Below are 17,986 nucleotides of genomic sequence, written 5' to 3' on the forward strand. Positions count from 1 at the left end.
GATAAGCTAGCGGAAACTGCCGGGCGGTGAGTGATAGCCATGACCTACGTAGCCCTAAGCCCTAGCTCCTTCCCCTCTAAGTAACGTCATCGATCTCTGCCCCAGATTCTGTATACTCCGCTTGTATGCTCCTGCGCCAGCAGACTGCAGCATTACTGTCATTTCTGGAACAGTGATTGGATCATATTCTCAATATGGATGACGATGATGCTCCCCCCGATCTGGTGGATGTTACCCAGCTCCCAGACTCCGAACTTCAATCATCATCTGCGGAGCTTCCCCCGCAAGAGCGCGTGCCTATCACGCTGGTGACGGGTACGCTGGACATGCTGTAGATTTTTGCTTGAATTATACTGGTTATCTAGCACTGGATTGCTGACACTGTAGCCCTTCAGGTTACCTTGGTGCCGGCAAAACCACCTTACTCAACTACATCCTCACTGAAAAACATGGCAAGAAGATTGCTGTGATAATGAATGGTACCATCAAGTATTAGCCGATCATGTACAGCAAATGCTAATGATTATTTAGAATTTGGTGACTGTGAGTCTAATAGGAAACTCAAAGTACACCTCAAAGCTAGCTAAAACTCAAGCTTACGCCCTGTAGCAACGGACATCGAGAAACCTATGACCGTCAACAAAGACGGCCAAGAGGTCACCGAATGGTTAGAAGTCGGAAACGGCTGCATCTGCTGCTCTGTCAAGTACACTTCCCTTGATTATTTCTCCCAACAAGTCGCGCAGTGGTGCTAAAACGGCGCACAGGGACTCAGGAGTGATGGCAATCGAATCCCTAATGGAACGCCAGGGAACATTCGACTACATCCTTCTTGAAACCACCGGCCTCGCAGACCCAGGGAACATCGCCCCTATCTTCTGGGTAGACGACAACCTCGGAAGCTCAATTTACCTCGACGGAATCGTCACGCTAGTCGATGCCAAAAACATCCTGCATCTTCTCGACGAACCAACACCAGAAGAAACCGTCCCTGTATCCGACGAACCAAAGCACGACCACGACCACGATCACGGCTCCGGGCCGGTTCTCTCAATGGCTCACATGCAAATCTCCCACGCGGACGTTATCATCCTTAACAAAACCGACCTCGTCACAACAGAGGAGCTAGAGCGTGTCCAGGACAGAGTAACGGCCATTAACAGTGCCGCGAAAATCCACATAACGGACCACAGCCGCACGCCTCAAATCGAGGGTATCGTCCTAGATCTACATGCATATGATCACCTCGATAGTCTGGATTTCAGCCAGAAGGGCCACAGCCATATTGACCCGGTACGTCGCGTCACATTCTATGCCTCGCCCCGAGAATCACACTGAAAAAAAAAGAAACTAACCATACCATGATATGTATGTACGTAAAGTCCATATCAACAATAGCCCTAACGCACCCGCCATTCCCCGCCTCAAAAGTCCCTCTCGTAGACGCCTGGCTCCGCTCCGTCCTCTGGGACTCGACGCTCCCTGCTGCTGCTGCTATCGATACCAGCAGTAGCAGCCCTGCAAGTTTCGACATCCATCGTCTAAAAGGCATCCTAGCGCTCTCTGACGGCTCGAGCAAAATCATCCAGGCCGTGCGTGAAGTCTTCGAAATCAGGGACGAGGCTCCCTCGCCAGATAGCGAGCGCAAGACTCAGTGTAAGCTTGTTCTGATTGGACGGGGGTTGGGCGATGTCACAGTGTGGCAGAGGAGTTTTGATGAGTTTTTAGCAAGAGATGAATAAGTACATATCCTGTTTAGCTACTTGAGAGATAGGTAGATCTTGATGAGCGTTACGAAGGCCATACATGAATTGGCATACATCGATGAAGATGCACAGTAGCTTTAGACTTAAGCGAACCAAGAAAGAGAGAATTCTTTTCAATTAATACAGAGGATGCTAAGAATAGTAGAATAAATAGCGAGTCCAAATAATCAATCAATCAACAAATCAACCAATATACATTTGAGTGAGTATGCATTACCCAAAGACAGGAGGTGATGGAACTTCACAGGGCAAAAACAACAACAGAGAAACAAAAACAGTGACAATAGACAAGAGCTCGTAGATAGGGAATAAATCCAACCAAATTAAAAGAGAAAAGATAAAACAGCCCATCCGTTCGTATATCGTCGTAAGTAGGAAAGAAAAATAAGAAATAAAAGGGAAATCGGGAAATGCAACCCCAAGACGTAGAAATCAATCGAGTCTGCCGATGCTGAGTGTATCATGCTAGGTAGTAGGGAAATGCAACTGGAACTTAAAAAGTAGCGATCAAGCAATGGGAATAGCATATCAAATCAAGTTTTATGGGGACGAGAGAACAGCAAAGAAATAAAAAGAAGAAAGAAAAAAAAAAAAAAAAAATGGAACCCCCAGGAGAAAAATCGCCGCAATGAAACTCCATGTCTTCGCCGTCATGATCCGCTGCATTGTGCTGAAACGCAAGGAGGTAAGTAATAAGTATACAGCGCGAAACCCCAGCCGGGGCCTTTAATCAAACAGGTTGGTTGGGGTAGTTGTGGGTTTTATCAGTCAGGTCATACAAATTGTACGGCCTTGCCGGTGAATGCTGGGTTAATGGGTAGGTGAGAGTCGTTCAAGTAGGAATTCAAATCATGGACAACATGTTGAGGGTATAAGGTTGATTTGTGTCCAATGGTGGAGGTTGGAGCTGAATCTTGGTTGATTGTTTCTGTCGACGCTTTGGCTGCTGGGTTGATGGGCAGGTGAGAATCGCGGAGAGAGAAATCTTGGTTCGATGTCTCGATGTGTTTTGGAGCGCGCGAAATTGAAATTGCGTTAAAACCTGTGGTGTCGTCTGTCTTGTGATTGGACACCTGAGAGGATGTCATAGCTGGGTTGATTGGTAACTTTGAATTGCTGAAGGAGTTTTGGTCTTGGTCCTGGTCGATATTTTGAGAGTCCTGGGCTGCTTTTAAATCGGGAGCTGATATAGTATGCTTCTGATGGTCGAATACATCTTCCGGTGTCTCAATTGCTGGATTAATTGGTAAAATAGATTCACTGAGACAAAAGTGTTGGTCATGTATAGTATGTTGATGGTTCTCGGGGATCGTCTCGACGAGGCGAGGCAACAAACTGTCTGCCCCCGAGCTTGACCGGTCCACTTCCGGTGACCTGACCGCCGGGTTTATTGGTAACACGGATTCGCTCAAATAAGGGCCTTGGAGGCTAGCTTGGGAGCATACAAAATCCGACTGGATGCTAGGTGATGGTTGAGAAGGTATGTTTTGCTTAGGCGGCTCCTCCAAAGATATGAGGGCTGGGTTTATCGGTAAAGTAGACTCACTCAGGTAACTGCTCTGTTGGTCATTAAGATGCTGAGGATAGTCCGAAATGTCACTCGGGGGTGGTGAATTGTCCTTCGTTGCAGATGGTCCTAACTCAAACTCGGCTGCCGGATTAATTGGGAGTGCAGATTGCAGAAGCGTAGACTCAGATTGCAATGGTTCTTGACTAGTCCAATCTTCGGCTGCCGAGCCTGCCGGGTATATATTGACAGGGGCCTGGGTGGCAGGAAGCGACTCCGGGCGTTGGCAATGAATAGAGCCGTTTCGAGACGAATGCTCCCATGGCCCAGCACTACCAAGTTCATTCGGTAGATGCTCGGCGTCTGATACAGGATCGACCATTGTCATGTCCGTTGAGGAGATTCGGTAACGAGGATCCACGCCACCGTCTAGGTCAATTTCACTGTCCCCATAATCTAACGACAGGTTTCTTTCGGTGTATTCTGTCACTGGTATCAGGTCATCCACAGAATTGCGCTCATCGAGAATAATTGAGGTCTCCTTCCGAATGCCATTCGGCCGTGGCACCGTATCATACGGCTCCAGTTGCCGGTCTTGCTCCTCTTTATAAACAAAAGCTCCATCTGTTTCTGGTGAGGGTATGCTCTCAGGATCGTCGTGCGGAGAATGATGCGCGGTATGTGGCCTACTATGACCGAAGCTACCCATTTGTCGCCCGCGGGGATATAGAAAAGAAGCACGGGAGTCGTACAAAGGGAAGACGCCATTGTGCAGACCAACTCCGACGCTTATAGGAGGTTGCATCCTGGGCAACTGCTCAAATGTTCCGGTTTCGGGAGGGAAAAAATTCAGCAGCTCCTTAGCTGACAGTCGGTGTCGAGGGATCGGACTGAGGCAAATAGACACCACTCTCCGATAATAGTCCGGGACGGGAAGGTCCTCGTCCAACACAAACGGCCGGCGCTGGCGCTCAGGTTCGTCCTCCTCCATTGCCAGTGCCCAAAGTGTCATTCCCAGTTGGAAAAGGTCTGTCTTAACTCCGATATACATCGATATCCGTTGGTTACTCTCGATCTTTGCCACAATCTCCGGTGGTTCCCATCCCACCGGACAACCTCGTCGGTTAATGTCGATAATCTTCGCATCGTCGTTGGCGTCCACCACAATATTCGACAAGGTAAAATCTCCCTGCACATAGCCCGACTCGTGAATCTCGCAAAGGCCGTGTACGATCTGTCTAGCCCAACGTTCCCGACGCTCCCAGGAAATTGTCCCACGATATTCATACAAAATGTCCACCAAGGCTCCTTTCTCGGCGAAGCTAATGAGAAGGCCTTTAACAACTTCCTGCCGGTCATCAACCACAATTCCTTCCACCTGGATCACATTGGGGGTACTTTGAAGCGCATGCAAAGCGTTGATCTCGTATAGGAATTCGTCAACGGTATCTGGCCCAGGGATTTCCTTCTTGATAAACGATCTATCGCCCAGCCTCACATTATACACAAATCCCGATAGGTGTGCCTCGAAGTGTAACCGGCGTTCGGGAACGAGTTGGGCGTCTGGTAAGTGGCCGATACTGGAGATGGGAGGGTAGGGGATGATCTCGTTCACATCCTCGGTAACATGGACATGTAAGCGACCATCGAGGGTTTCTAGTTTCAGATTGGTGACGGTATCGTAGAACTGGATCTCGGTGAGCGACTCGCGGATCGACTCGTAGATTCGGGCGCACTTGTCTCGCTGGTACCGTAATTCCTTCAGGTCCTGCTCCAGGGATTCAGGTTCGGCGTCGCGATAGTCGCAAGATATAGTGACGCGGCGCCATCTGTTGGCAGCTTCGGCATAGGTGACGAAAAATTTTTCCCTTTCTGAGCCGTCCCGAAAGTGCATGCTCAGGTTCAGAATCCACCGGCGCTCCAAGTCCATGTCGAAATTATCAACAGGATACCCCTCGGGTGTATCCGTCACCTCGGGGTAGTGGTCCCATTCCGACCTGACATCGCTATCCTGGGTTGTATCCTCATTCGTTTCCGGGGGGTCGTCGACCTTGGTTGGGCTTGGTTCTGGGTCCGGGTCTTCGCGCCAGTTAATCTCGGGAGCGGATAATCTGGGATCCACGACAGACTGTGGGGACTTTGTCCGCTCGAGACTCAGTGTACGACGGTCGGCCGATGCAGCGCGGCGAGGCTCGGAGTTGACAGGGGAGAGACGGTCTCGACTTTCGGAGTGTTGTCTCTTGAAGGTAGTGGACCGGGGCAGGCCAACACCTACCTTTCTGGACAGCCGGCGCGTAAGGTTATCGTGGGATTTGGGGGGCGGGGAATCGGTGCCTTTGGAATTGGGACGAGTGTTCGACGCCGGGGGAGAATCAGTGCTTGTAGGCGAGCGAGAGAAAAAATCTCGGTCATCGCGGCCAAGCCATCGCCGGAGACCCAGGCGATGCCACATGCTCTGCTTGGGACGCGGCGGCTCGACCTTTTCGGGGTCCAGCAAAAAGCCCAGAGACGACCTGGGCGAGCTACAGGAGCTGTCTGCAATGGAGATGGCCATCCAGCACGACCCAGGAGATCAAGAGGGCCGAATGGGGGAGGGCGACTTGAAAACTCGAGGGGGCTGGGAGGGCGCCGGCCATAAGAAATTATCGCGGCGGGATTCCCGTTGACTTGACAGGGATTCGTTTCAGAGGGGAAAACTCGGAAGTCTGAGCAGAAAAAAGAAAGGAAAAGAAAAGAAGAGTGACTACAAAAGATCGGACGAAAAAATCTAACAGCCCGAGCTCAAGGCAGTCAAATCAGACAGATCCAGGCAGAGCATCGAGCAGCCCTCGACGAGTCGGTGAGGGTTCGGCGTCGTAACAGGTCGCACAACAGCAGCAGAGAAACAAGTAGGGGATGGATATCGGCGCAGTTAAAGGGATTAGAATGAACAGTAAACAGCCAAAGAGAAGGAGAGAAAAGAAAAGCGAAAAGCAAGCATCAACAAAAGCAGCAAAATGGAAAAGGGTACTTGGAGACGGGGAGAAGAAAAGAAGTCGGAGTGGGAGAAGACGCAGAAAACGAACAAAATGAAGCTGTCGCTGCAACAACGCAAGATGATTAGCCCAGGAGAGCCCCGGAATAGCCACGCGATTATTTATTATTATCTCGATGAGTTATGACTCACTGAAGGCGATGGTTCCTATAGTTACTGGCAGCGGGTATCAAACTAGCTGCTATACGGGACGAGGAAGTATACTCGAGAGGATGGTGCAGTATACAAGCAGAAGCGGGCGCACAATAAATCTGCGATGCCCTGATATTCAAAAATTCCAAAGCTAAACAGATCCTCGCAGTTTTCGTCCAAACGAAAGTATCCCTGCTTTTCGTTCTGGTTAACTGACACTATTCCCCCATTGGACGCACTGCGGCCTGACAGTGCCTGATGTCCAGCGAAATACCATCACCGACAAGCGACATATAGATCGACGTTTTGATATACACTGACGGTGTACCCAGGTAGAGACCAGCGCACTCGAGGAGTAAAGCAGCTAGCTGAGCCGTTTACTTTCGCCGTGAGCTACGAATCCAACTGGTTCTGCAGCCCAAGCCCTACCTGCCACCGAGACAGTGCTTAGACTCAATACGCATATACACTGCTCTATACCCAAAGAGACTCAGTACCTAAGCCACTCAGTCACTCCCTGAGAGCCCCAACAGTCATGGATCCCAGAATTCCATCTTCTACCCCACTCCTGCAATGCACAGCCCAATTCCTTCTCGAAGCCTGCCCCTACTCTTGCTTAATCCGTCCCTAGTTCCTGTTCGCTGTTCGCTGTTCAAAGTGATGCTCGCGAACAACGAACAGCCGTTTATAAAAAAAGGGCGCCCAATCATCACGCTGAGTCTCTCCCCCCAGCAGCCCTCCACCCCGAACTACACGCCAGCCATTCTTCCTGCCATGCTCATCATTCGCCTCGACAGAACTCAATATTGCTTCGTTGGGACGCTTGCAGCGAATACTTTTTGTCTTCTGCGTCACTTACTGGTTGGAGTCTTGCTGTTCCCTGGCCCGGGAACCTGTCCACCGTGGGTGTCATCGGCTTGGTGTAGTGGTTATTGGAGGACACCTTGAGGGCCCTGGGAGGTGCCTGCCGGGTGCAGAATCTGGGAGTCCTATCGTCTGGAAAGTCTGCGCTCGACTTTTTGCCTTTCTGGGATCGGTACCCCTTGGGATACTATAGAGCTGGAAGCACCTGTTTAACAAAAGCGTCGCTTATCATCTGTACGAGGGTATTAAATTACTCCTACCCGCCATCCATGTCTTTGCTTATAGTAGGTATATACATGCATGTGATCGGTAGATATCGAATCCAATCGTCCATCGGCCTCATCATACAATCCTCGTTTTCGGAGCGGAGTGGTTGAGCTCTTCCTTCAACTCCTCGCGTAGACTCAAGTCTGCGCAACAAGAGAATCCAAAGAAGCACTATGTCCCGACCCTGGCCGACCAGGGCCGGGAAACCTGTCGTAATTCTAACATGGTATTTTCAAAAGACGTGAAAAAAAGAAAAAGAAAAAGAGGAAACAACTCCGGACTATGCATTTCGCAACAAACGCCTGTACATGACAAGAAATACAAAATCCAATAACCCAAAGGCTGAACAGCAACAGAAGTCTACCAAAGAAATGCCGACGACCCAAGTTCAGTCATCGTCCTCGTCATGGTCATTAGACTTCTTCTTCTTCTTGGGGTCCTCGGACAGCTGCTTCTGCCAAACGTGGTTTGCGGCATCCTTATCGACATCGGCAAACAGGATATCGGACACTTCAGAATACCAGCTCACGGGGTGGCCTTCAATTCCTTCTTTGATGTTCTAAATATATTTGTTAGATAAAAGAAGGTCCAAAGGTACCTGAAAGATAAGCACTCACCTCAGGTAGCTCCAGCCAGTCGGACATGTTATCAGCTGGGAAGATAATCTTCTTGGCGCCAGCACGGCGTGCAGCCACCGTCTTCTCTCGCAGACCTCCGATGCGCAGTACTTTCCCGGTCACTGTCAGCTCTCCGGTCATAGCGATCGTTGGATCCAGGGGATGGTTCAGCGCCAGCGAAAGGAGAGACGTTGCCATTGTGATACCAGCGGATGGGCCTGTGTTTGATTAGCTCATTTGCACCTGATATTGCTTCATTGGGCTTCAATCACTTACCGTCTTTTGGAACAGCACCCTCCGGGCAGTGCATGTGCAATTTAGCCTTTTCAAAGAATCGGTTTTCTGGGTACTGTTTGGCCACCACCGACTTCACGAAGGAGTAGGCAATCTGAGTAGATTCTTTCATCACATTCTGCAAATTACCCGTGATATCGAGACCCGGTCGAGACTCGGGCGTCAACGCATTCTCCAAGATGGACTCGACGTAGAGAGCCGCACCTCCCATGCTGGTCCAGGCCAGACCCATAGTAACACCCGGTGGGAAAGTGTCATACAAGCGGTCAGCAGTAAAAATCGGCGGACCAACGTAGTCGGTCAAGCTGTCCTTGCCGATGCTGAGCTGGACGGTATCGGGTACCTTGAGTGCCACCCGAGGGGTTTCTGCGGTTGACTTGTCCGATTCACTCGATGTTCCGGTAGAAGCTGTCTCCTTGTTCGACTCCTCTTGCGCCGCCTTGCCTTCTTCCGTGAGGGCCTTCTCCTCTGCTAGGACCTCTTCTCCAAGATCCTGAACAATCCTGAAGGCGGCCTTCCGATAAACCTTCTCAATCTGCTTCTTCAGGTTTCGGACACCACTTTCACGACAGTACGACTTGATTAGTTCTTCAATCGCTTCATCATTCAGGGTGACGTCAACTTCCTTGAGGCCAGTAAGTTCTCGAGCAGCGGGAGCGAGGTATCGTTGAGCAATTGCCATTTTCTCATCCGCAACATAACCAGACAGCTCGATCACCTCCATGCGATCTAGCAATGGCCGGGGTATCGTATCAGTAATGTTGGCAGTGCAAACGAACAGGACCTTCGACAGATCCACAGGCACATCCATGTAATGATCCAAGAAGGACGAGTTCTGCTCGGGGTCGAGAAGTTCAAGCAATGCCGAAGAAGGATCGCCCTGGTGACCGCGGCCAATCTTATCCACTTCATCGATCAAGATAAGAGGGTTCTCCGTTTGACACTTCTTGAGTGCTTGAATTATACGCCCAGGAAGGGCCCCCACGTACGTCCTTCGGTGACCCTTGATCTCGGCCACATCTGTTAATCCACCTACGGAGAACCGATAGTATTGTCGGTTCAGCGCCCGGGCGATTGACTTTCCGATACTTGTCTTTCCGACACCAGGAGGACCAACAAGACAGAGGATTTTCCCTTCCACGGTACCCCGGAGCTTTCCAACAGCAATAAATTCGAGAATGCGGTCCTTGACGTCCTTCAAACCGTAGTGGTCTTCGTTCAAAACAGTGGTCGCATGGCTAATCCCAAAGTTCTCCACGCTCTTTTTCCCCCAGGGAATTTGTGTCAACCAGTCCAAATAGTTCCGAGTGACGTTGAACTCAGAGGCAGCCGGCTCAAGATGCGCAAGCTTGTTGATCTCTTCATCGAAAACCTTCTTGACGGCTTCGGGCATAGCGAGTTTCTCTGCCTTCTCCTTGAATTTCTCCACAAGTTTATCCTTCCCATCGGACTCAATACCGAGCTCTCTCTTAATCCCCTTCATCTGCTCCATCAACCAGTACTCTCGTTGCCGTTTCTGAATCTTAGCCTCCACATCCTTAGAAATCTTCGATTGAAGCTGGGCATTCATTAGCTCCTTCTTCAGGACGACCAATCCCTTAGGCAATCTCTCCTCAATATTCATAAGCTCCAAAACTTCCTGAAGCTCATGCAGCTCCCCCCCTGACACGGCGGCAGCAAAGTCCGCCAGCTTAGCAGGTTCATCGCTCAGGTTTCCAGGGAACTGGTCTGTGTAGAACGCCGAGATCTGATCACGGAACAGGGGGTTCAGTGTAGCGATTTCCTTGCAGACGTTGACGATTTCACTTGTCACGGCTCGGATAATAGCGCTCTTCTTATCAAAAGGCTCCTCCGTAAGGTTCTCAACGTTCACTAAACTGACTGGGTACTTCCGTAAGAAAGAGGTAGGTTCATAATGATCTTTCGGTGCGAGTTCGGAGTTCTCCTCAAAGCTCGCTACAACGTCACCGCGCTTTTCTGTGGTCTTATCCTCCGGTGTGGCAGCCTTCGAGGAATCGCTAGGCGGCAGTAGAGAAGATATCTTGATACGCCGGTGGGGGTAGAGTACGGCTGTTACGCCGCTTTGCTCGCCGCGTAAAGGGTAAGCAGCAGTAACCTGGGCGAATACACCAACGTCATAGACATCGTCTGTGTTCTCAATCACATCACCGTCTGCATTTTCATCCTTGAACAGGAAGGCCCCCACATATGGCTGCCCACGTTTCATCATATCTTGGATCGCAGTAGCGACACTTGGATCACGGATGGTGATGGCTTTGTAAAAACCGGGGAAAAGCGGTCGTTTAGCAATAGGGATAGCCATGACTTGAGGATAAACTTCAGGTACTGACGGCTTTTGCAATGCCTTGTCGTTGGAGCTCTTCTTTCCCTTCTTTCCACCATCATCACCGCCATTGTTCGAGCCACTGGGCTTGGAGTCTGACGAGCCCTCACTCACAGGAATAGCAGAGGGGGTGCCCGAAGAGTTGCCTTTCCCTTCGGCTTCTTTCTTTGCATCTTCATCCACGCTACGCTGCTCCTTATCCACCGCTTTCTCCTTCCGCCTTGCGAAGGCCGATGTCGGAGCTCCTGATTCTACAGAGCCCTGTTTCCCAGACGAATCAACCTGCTTGCGGCGAGACTCCCGATCAACATCTTTATCTTCGCCTCCATCTTTGTTCTCTTTGTTCTCTTTTTGGTTTGGATCCTCCTTCTCGTCTCCAGGTGGAGGCTTTTCTCTCCGCCGGGCGGCGCTGGATGAAAAAGTGCGAGGGGTCGGCGGAAGTGAGCGGAAACGGCGCGACGTCTCTAAAAACGATCGAGAACCAACATTGTATCCGTGTGAAGCAAAAAGGGGCCGGAGAATGAAAGGGCGCGGTGTTTGGAGCGCGGCTCTCCAGCGGAGGGTCTGGCCGCGGAGCATGCTCTCTGGGTATATAGTGACAAACGAGGCAAAATAGAGGGGGCCTCGAAAAAAGAAAACAGAAACAAGATAATGTACAGAACAAAAGAAACTGTGCAAGGAGAAAAGCACAAAGTTGCGGGACGGCAATGATGGAGCAAAGACGATGGCGAGCTCAGGCGATTGATTACCGAAGCAAGCAGTTCCATCATCTCGAAGGATCGGACCATCACTTTTTCCGGTCGGGAAACTTCGATTAAGCCGAAGGACTGAGAAGCTTCGATTTTGCTCCATCCAGATTCGCAGCAAAAATTCGGGGAAATCGCAGCAATTACTCTCCCCTCTGGCATGGGCATATTGCGCCTCGCTCCAGTCGTTTTCTCAGTTAGCTCGTCATTCATTTTTTCACAATGAACCCGTCTTCGGTACTCGTGCCCAAGGCCACGGCTATTCCCGGCTGTATCCTTCGAACCTCGCGACAATGCTCGAAACAAAACCAGACAGCTGGAGTTAGAACCTCCGTCCCAGCGCGTCAATATCATGTCACCACCATCCACTCGCCCGTGAGACGTCGTCGGGATAGTATTCTTATGAAGAAACGTCCAGACTACATCCAAACTAGGGTAAGTAGATTTGACCTCGAATATACTTGTCTTCCAAATGTCTAATCCCTCTTTCATATACGTAGAGCTTCCATGTTACGAACGTACTTGCGGCAGTCCCCGATCCATACCATGTCCTAGGAGTGGACAAAGGCGCTTCCGCAGGCGATATCAAAAAAGCGTACTATGGAATGGCAAAGAAATACCACCCCGATACCAACAAGGATGAAAACGCCAAGGAGAAGTTCGCGGAGGCGCAGACCGCTTATGAGTTACTCTCGGATCAAAAGAAACGTGAGACTTACGATCGTTACGGGTCAGCTGCGTTTGATCAAAATGGTGGCTTCGACCCGAGCGCCGGTGCAGGCGCGGGAGGCAACCCGTTCGCTGGTGGGGGAGGCTTCCACGGGTTTGGAGGTGGCTTTGGAGGTGGTTTCCCTGGTGGTTTTGCTGCGGATATCAACTTCGAGGACCTTTTTGGGGCTTTCGCAGGTGGCGCTCGTCGTTCCGGCCGGGGTAGGCGGGGTCCGTTCCAGGAGGTACTAGTCGGTGAGGATATTGAGGTTCAGACCAGCATCTCATTTATGGAAGCGGCCAAAGGTACATCACAGGACGTTGTTATTACCCCTCTGAAAGAGTGCGGCACCTGTAACGGCGACGGTTTGAAACAGGGTGCGAAACGTACCCAATGTCGCCAATGCAATGGTACCGGAACTCGGGTACATATGCTGCAGGGAGGCTTCCAGGTGGCGGCTACCTGTGATGCCTGTGGTGGAGCGGGACTTATCGTTCCTCGAGGCTCGCAATGCGGTTCATGCCATGGAAACGGAGTGGTCCGCGACCGAAGGACTGTCCGGGTCGATATTCCCGGTGGTGTTGAGGATGGTATGCGACTAAGGATATCAGGAGAGGGTGATGCACCTCCTACCGGAACGGCAGCTGCCCCCGGCGCTAAGACACAGCGAGGTGACCTCTATGTTTCCATTCGGGTTTCTCCTGACGAACGGTTCAGTCGTGCCGGATCCGACATCCTTTACACCGCATCAGTCCCTCTTACTACGGCACTTCTTGGTGGCGAAGTGACAGTACCCACCCTCGATGGACACGTCAAAGTAAAGGTTGCGACGGGAACTGGGACCGGCGATCGGATTACACTTTCAGGAATGGGCATGAAGAAACTAACTGGCCGATCTCGCGGCTTCAGCCCGACCGGTGACCTGAAGGTTGAGTTCAAGGTTGCGATGCCCAAGTACCTGACAGGCAACCAGCGCACTATCCTTGAAGTTCTTGCCGATGAAATGAATGATAAGACTGCCAGGCGGGTCATGGACATTCCAAAGGACGGGTATGATTTGCACTTGTAAAATATTTGATTTATGGTACTCTTGCTAACAGACGGACAACAGTGGTGCTCCATCATCCGATGAGTCTTCCGGAGAAGCGGCCAAGAACGAAGGATTTCTGAAATCTGCATGGCACAAACTCATGAGCCATAAGAAGCCGACCGAATCAGAGAAGCCCAGCGAAGAACCGTCTAAAAAGGAGTCTGAATCCTCGACCGAGAGCAACAAAAACGAAAACGACAAGAAGTCCGGCTCGACTTGAGCGGAGATATTAATCCATATCGCTCGAACAATCTACCTTCTAATTCTTTTGTATATCATAGCGCCGGCGAGATTAGGGTGTGGTCTTCTTCATTTGGTTAGGTGATTTTGCATATTCTGTGTTGGGAAGAGCTCTTCATTGTATCTATAGTTGTTCAGTTCCAGGGATTGCGCTATAGACGCTGTCTCTGCATGTACATTATCGGAGCCACAACATCTCTACTTCTCCAGACCTCCCCTTCGTTTTTGCAGTATTTAATTTGACGGTAATTATAGATCAGTCAATAAGATTCAATAGCGCCGTAAAGGCTGAATTATTATTCCCCCGCGTGGCTGTCAATTCATCACATAGGCCGCCGTCGAATCAGCTGGCTCCAACCACTGGAATTTCCGCCGCCGGATATCACCACCACAGTCCATCACATCCTCCTTCCTACCCCACAGCCATCATCCCTCCCCCTTCCCTGCTCTGCGTCCCTTTTCATTTCTGCTTCCCGGTCTTCCTATCTCGGCTTCGAATTATTCGACGTATTATATATATTACTCCTCGCTTCAACCCCATTCCCCGCTCTCCTTTTAGGTAAATGGGAGCTCCCCGCTCCTCGCCGGCAAGATGGTTCAGTCGCCTATGATATCATGTCCCCTCAAACAGACCAACGAAATCGACTGGATTCAACCTCTCAAGGACTATATTCGACAGAGCTATGGTGAAGACTCTGAGCGCTATGCTCAAGAATGTGCGACGCTCAACCGGTTGCGCCAGGATATGAGGGGCGCTGGCAAGGACAGTGCGACAGGACGTGACCTTCTCTATCGATACTATGGACAACTAGAGCTCTTAGATCTCAGATTTCCTGTCGACGAAAGTCACATCAAAATATCTTTTACCTGGTATGAAACTCAAGCACTGTGGTTGCCTACGACTTCTCTAACTGTACAATGCTGCCTTTAGGTATGATGCGTTCACCCACAAGCCGACCTCACAATACTCTCTCGCCTTCGAGAAGGCATCGATCATTTTCAATATCTCCGCAGTCCTTTCCTGTCATGCAGCGAACCAAAACCGTGCGGATGATACGGGCCTGAAGACCGCTTATCACAACTTCCAGGCATCCGCCGGCATGTTCACCTACATCAACGAAAACTTTCTCCACGCTCCATCGACTGACCTGAACCGCGAAACCGTAAAAACTCTCATCAATATCACACTTGCTCAGGGTCAAGAGGTATTCCTTGAGAAGCAAATAGCGGACAACAAGAAGTTTGGATTCCTGGCGAAACTCGCCAGCCAGGCCTCATATCTCTACGCGCAGGCTATTGAAGGGACACAAGAACATGCGAAAGGTATTTTTGACAAGGCATGGGCCACTCTCCTTCAAGCCAAATCTGCGCATATGGGCTCCGTGGCGTCTTACTATCAAGCGCTAGCAGACGGCGAAGCAGGTTCTTACGGAATAGCTGTTGCGAGGCTCCAGCTGGCAGAGAAGCATTCGACAGCTGCACTCAGCTGGGCTAAATCATTTCCTTCCTCGGTCTCCCCAAACACAAATCTAAGCTCGGAAGCGGGCCCTAACTTGGTGGATATTGTCAAGTTCCATCTTGCGAACGTGCAGTCCCAACTGGCCACGTCTGTTAAGGACAACGATTTTATATATCATCAGCCCGTCCCAAGCGAAGCGGGGCTATCCGCAGTATCGAAACTGCCTGCAGCGAAGGTGATTCCCGTTAGTGAACTGTACCAGGGTCAGGATATCCAGCGGATCATCGGCCCCGATATTTTCCAGAAGCTTGTTCCTATGTCTGTTACCGAGACAGCAAGTCTATATGATGAAGAGAAGGCAAAATTGATCCGGGCAGAAACAGAAAAGGTCGAGACGGCTAATGGAGAGATGGCAGCAAGCCTGGATTATTTCAAGCTTCCAGGTAGTCTCAACATCCTGAAAGGAGGGATGGACCAGGAAATGACGGTCGATGAGGAATTTCAACATTGGTGTCAGGAGCTGGCAGGACATGACTCATTCTCCAAGGCGTTTGATGGTCTTCAAGACCGCAAATCGGAGGTTCTGTCGCAACTAGACCAATGTTCCAAACAGTTGGATTTGGAAGAGAGCGTTTGCGAGAAAATGCGCTCGAAATACGGGGCAGATTGGAGCCAGCAGCCCAGTAGTCGACTGAATACGACTCTTCGTAGTGATATCAGGTCCTACAGAGATACCATCCATGAAGCCAGTGCCAGCGACTCTCAGCTTTCTGCAACTCTTCGGCAGTATGAGTCGGATTTTGATGAGATGCGATCAGCAGGGGAGACGGACGAAGCGGATGTGCTTTTCCAGCGAGCAATGATAAAGGCTGGCTCGAAGCAGGGCAAGGGCAAAAACGGTGTAACTAGCCCTCATTCAGCCTCAGAAGGAACTTTACTAGATGATGTCTATGATGATGAGGTTCCCTCGGTGGCAGATCAGATTTCCAGGGTGGAGTCAATTCTCAAGAAACTGAACCTTGTCAAACGAGAGAGGTCTCAGGTCTTGAAGGATCTAAAGGACAAGGTAACTACCATTTATAGGTGTTTACGGACGTTATTTCAAAGCTAACAGCTGGTGATATAGGTACACAACGACGATATCTCAAACGTTCTGATTCTCAACAAGAAATCAATTACAGGTCAGGAAAGCCAGCTCTTCGAGGCTGAGCTGGAGAAATTTCGGCCTCATCAAAACAGACTCCTTCAGGCCAATCACAAACAAACGGCGTTAATGAAGGAGCTCACCAAAACCTATGGAGACCTATTGCAGGACAAACGAGTGAGGGCTGAGCAGTCGAAATATGAGACAATAACCCGGCAGCGCAACTCTGTGATGGCCAGATATAAGAAGATTTACGACTCTTTCAACAGCTTGCGTTCAGGAATAACACAGGCTCAGACATTCTACACCGAAATGACTGATACTGTTGATAACCTCAAAAAGAACGTCGATACCTTCATCAACAACCGCAGGACCGAAGGTGCCCAGCTTCTAGCTCAGATCGAACGTGAGAAATCGAGCGGTTCATCCGACCAGGAGGAACGCGAGCGAGAGAAACTAAGACAGCTGATGGAACGCCTGTCTACGGAGCCAAAACCTTCCTCTGTACCCCCACCCCCGTCAGTCGGCGGTCCAGCCCAAGCCAAGTCTCCCCCGCCACCTATCAAAGCACCAGCTTACCCGGCGAATATCGCTCCTCCTAAGGCGTCACCGCATTTCCCTTCGGCCGTTCCACAACATCATGGCAACCCCGTCTCTCATTCCCCAGCGCCTTACAGCCAGTACATGCCTCCAGGAACCGGCGTGTCCTACATCCCATCCCAGTCCTTCCAGCAAGGCGCTGCCGCGCCACTCTCCGAGGGCTATAACCCGATGGCATATCCGGTCCCCGTCTCATCCATGTCACCTCCCCCAAGTCAGCATTTTTACTCTCCAGCACCCACTCCGTTCTACACCAGCCCAACCCCACCCGTCCCCTCGAGCCAATACATGCCGCAAGGCTATGTTCCGCCACCGCCGCCTCCCCGACCTCAGCAGACTACCTATACACCGTCTGCGGGCCCATTCCCCTCAGGTCCTGGCGGATACGCTCAAAGCAGGCCATATGGGAGCAGTCAACATAATAAAACCCACTCGCAGTCGTCTCCGCAATCAGGCTTCCCCTCTTCTTCCTCATCAACTACTCCCGATCCTTGGGCCGGTTTGAATGCCTGGAAATAAGTGGCTTCTCTCTTCAGATATCTTCTTCTATCTCCCCAATAATGAAGAACTACGATAGATTTACGTATGAATGTATTCAATATCATATGTTGATGTTAACATTCAACTGTACCACTGTACCTCGTGCATTACAGCGTTTGCCAACCATTGCGCCTCATTCGTACTTTAAATATATTCCTTTTCCGTATTTACGTTTGTTTAATTTTCTAGTACGTATGTTTAGTTGAATTATGGAATTTCTTTGCCTATTCTATATAGCTTCGTGTTTCAAGAGTCTCGATGGGTATAGAACTAAAAAGTTCACGTGTCCAAAGTTAACAAGGCTGTTTTGGCCGCTATCTATCAATCAACTAACAATTACCTACTTGTTACCAGGGACAATAGTACGAATGGGTTATCAGAAGTCTTGGTATAAGCACAGAGCACTATAAGGAGAGAATCCAAGCTCAAACATTGAATACATACATACATACATATATATATATATATATTCTGCATAATAGTCGGACGACCACTACGCTAATAAAGCACTGATGAAGTGAATATGAATTTTAAATTTCAACCCCGTATAACTCCAGTAAATAATATCAAAATACACCAGCATAACAAAGGGAAAGAAGAGGAGACGTCAAAAAGTGTTGGGAAAGTACCAAC

General features: G+C 50.1%; 4 protein-coding genes across 4 annotated transcripts; 2 read left to right on the forward strand and 2 right to left on the reverse strand.

The window, feature by feature from the left end:
- Positions 1-94: 94 nt before the first annotated feature.
- Positions 95-1,899, forward strand: ASPVEDRAFT_41070 (CobW family GTP-binding protein). The gene is made up of 6 exons (XM_040812266.1): positions 95-315; positions 396-479; positions 532-543; positions 610-706; positions 768-1,293; positions 1,383-1,899. Exons 1-6 carry the CDS (start codon positions 195-197, stop codon positions 1,740-1,742), a joined length of 1,200 nt encoding a protein of 399 aa, XP_040667248.1. The 5' UTR covers positions 95-194; the 3' UTR covers positions 1,743-1,899.
- A 640-nt stretch (positions 1,900-2,539) lies between these two features.
- Positions 2,540-5,827, reverse strand: ASPVEDRAFT_83013 (protein kinase family protein; the record flags this gene model as incomplete). Its single annotated transcript, XM_040817303.1, has 1 exon — positions 2,540-5,827. The coding sequence occupies one exon, from the start codon at positions 5,825-5,827 to the stop codon at positions 2,540-2,542; it is 3,288 nt and encodes a 1,095-aa protein (XP_040667249.1).
- A 1,652-nt stretch (positions 5,828-7,479) lies between these two features.
- ASPVEDRAFT_61869 (endopeptidase La) lies at positions 7,480-11,549 on the reverse strand. Its single transcript, XM_040815586.1, has 3 exons — positions 8,464-11,549; positions 8,188-8,405; positions 7,480-8,129 (listed from the first exon to the last, which is right to left on the reverse strand). Exons 1-3 carry the CDS (start codon positions 11,402-11,404, stop codon positions 7,959-7,961), a joined length of 3,330 nt encoding a protein of 1,109 aa, XP_040667250.1. The 5' UTR covers positions 11,405-11,549; the 3' UTR covers positions 7,480-7,958.
- Positions 11,550-11,660: 111 nt separating this feature from the next.
- Positions 11,661-17,748, forward strand: ASPVEDRAFT_61870 (uncharacterized protein). Its single transcript, XM_040815587.1, has 7 exons — positions 11,661-12,006; positions 12,072-13,330; positions 13,392-13,574; positions 13,866-13,869; positions 14,170-14,480; positions 14,542-16,135; positions 16,196-17,748. Exons 1-7 carry the CDS (start codon positions 11,794-11,796, stop codon positions 17,330-17,332), a joined length of 4,701 nt encoding a protein of 1,566 aa, XP_040667251.1. The 5' UTR covers positions 11,661-11,793; the 3' UTR covers positions 17,333-17,748.
- Positions 17,749-17,986: the final 238 nt, after the last annotated feature.

The sequence above is a fragment of the Aspergillus versicolor genome (assembly GCF_001890125.1).
Source record: "Aspergillus versicolor CBS 583.65 unplaced genomic scaffold ASPVEscaffold_4, whole genome shotgun sequence".
Taxonomy (NCBI): Eukaryota; Fungi; Ascomycota; class Eurotiomycetes; order Eurotiales; family Aspergillaceae; genus Aspergillus; species Aspergillus versicolor.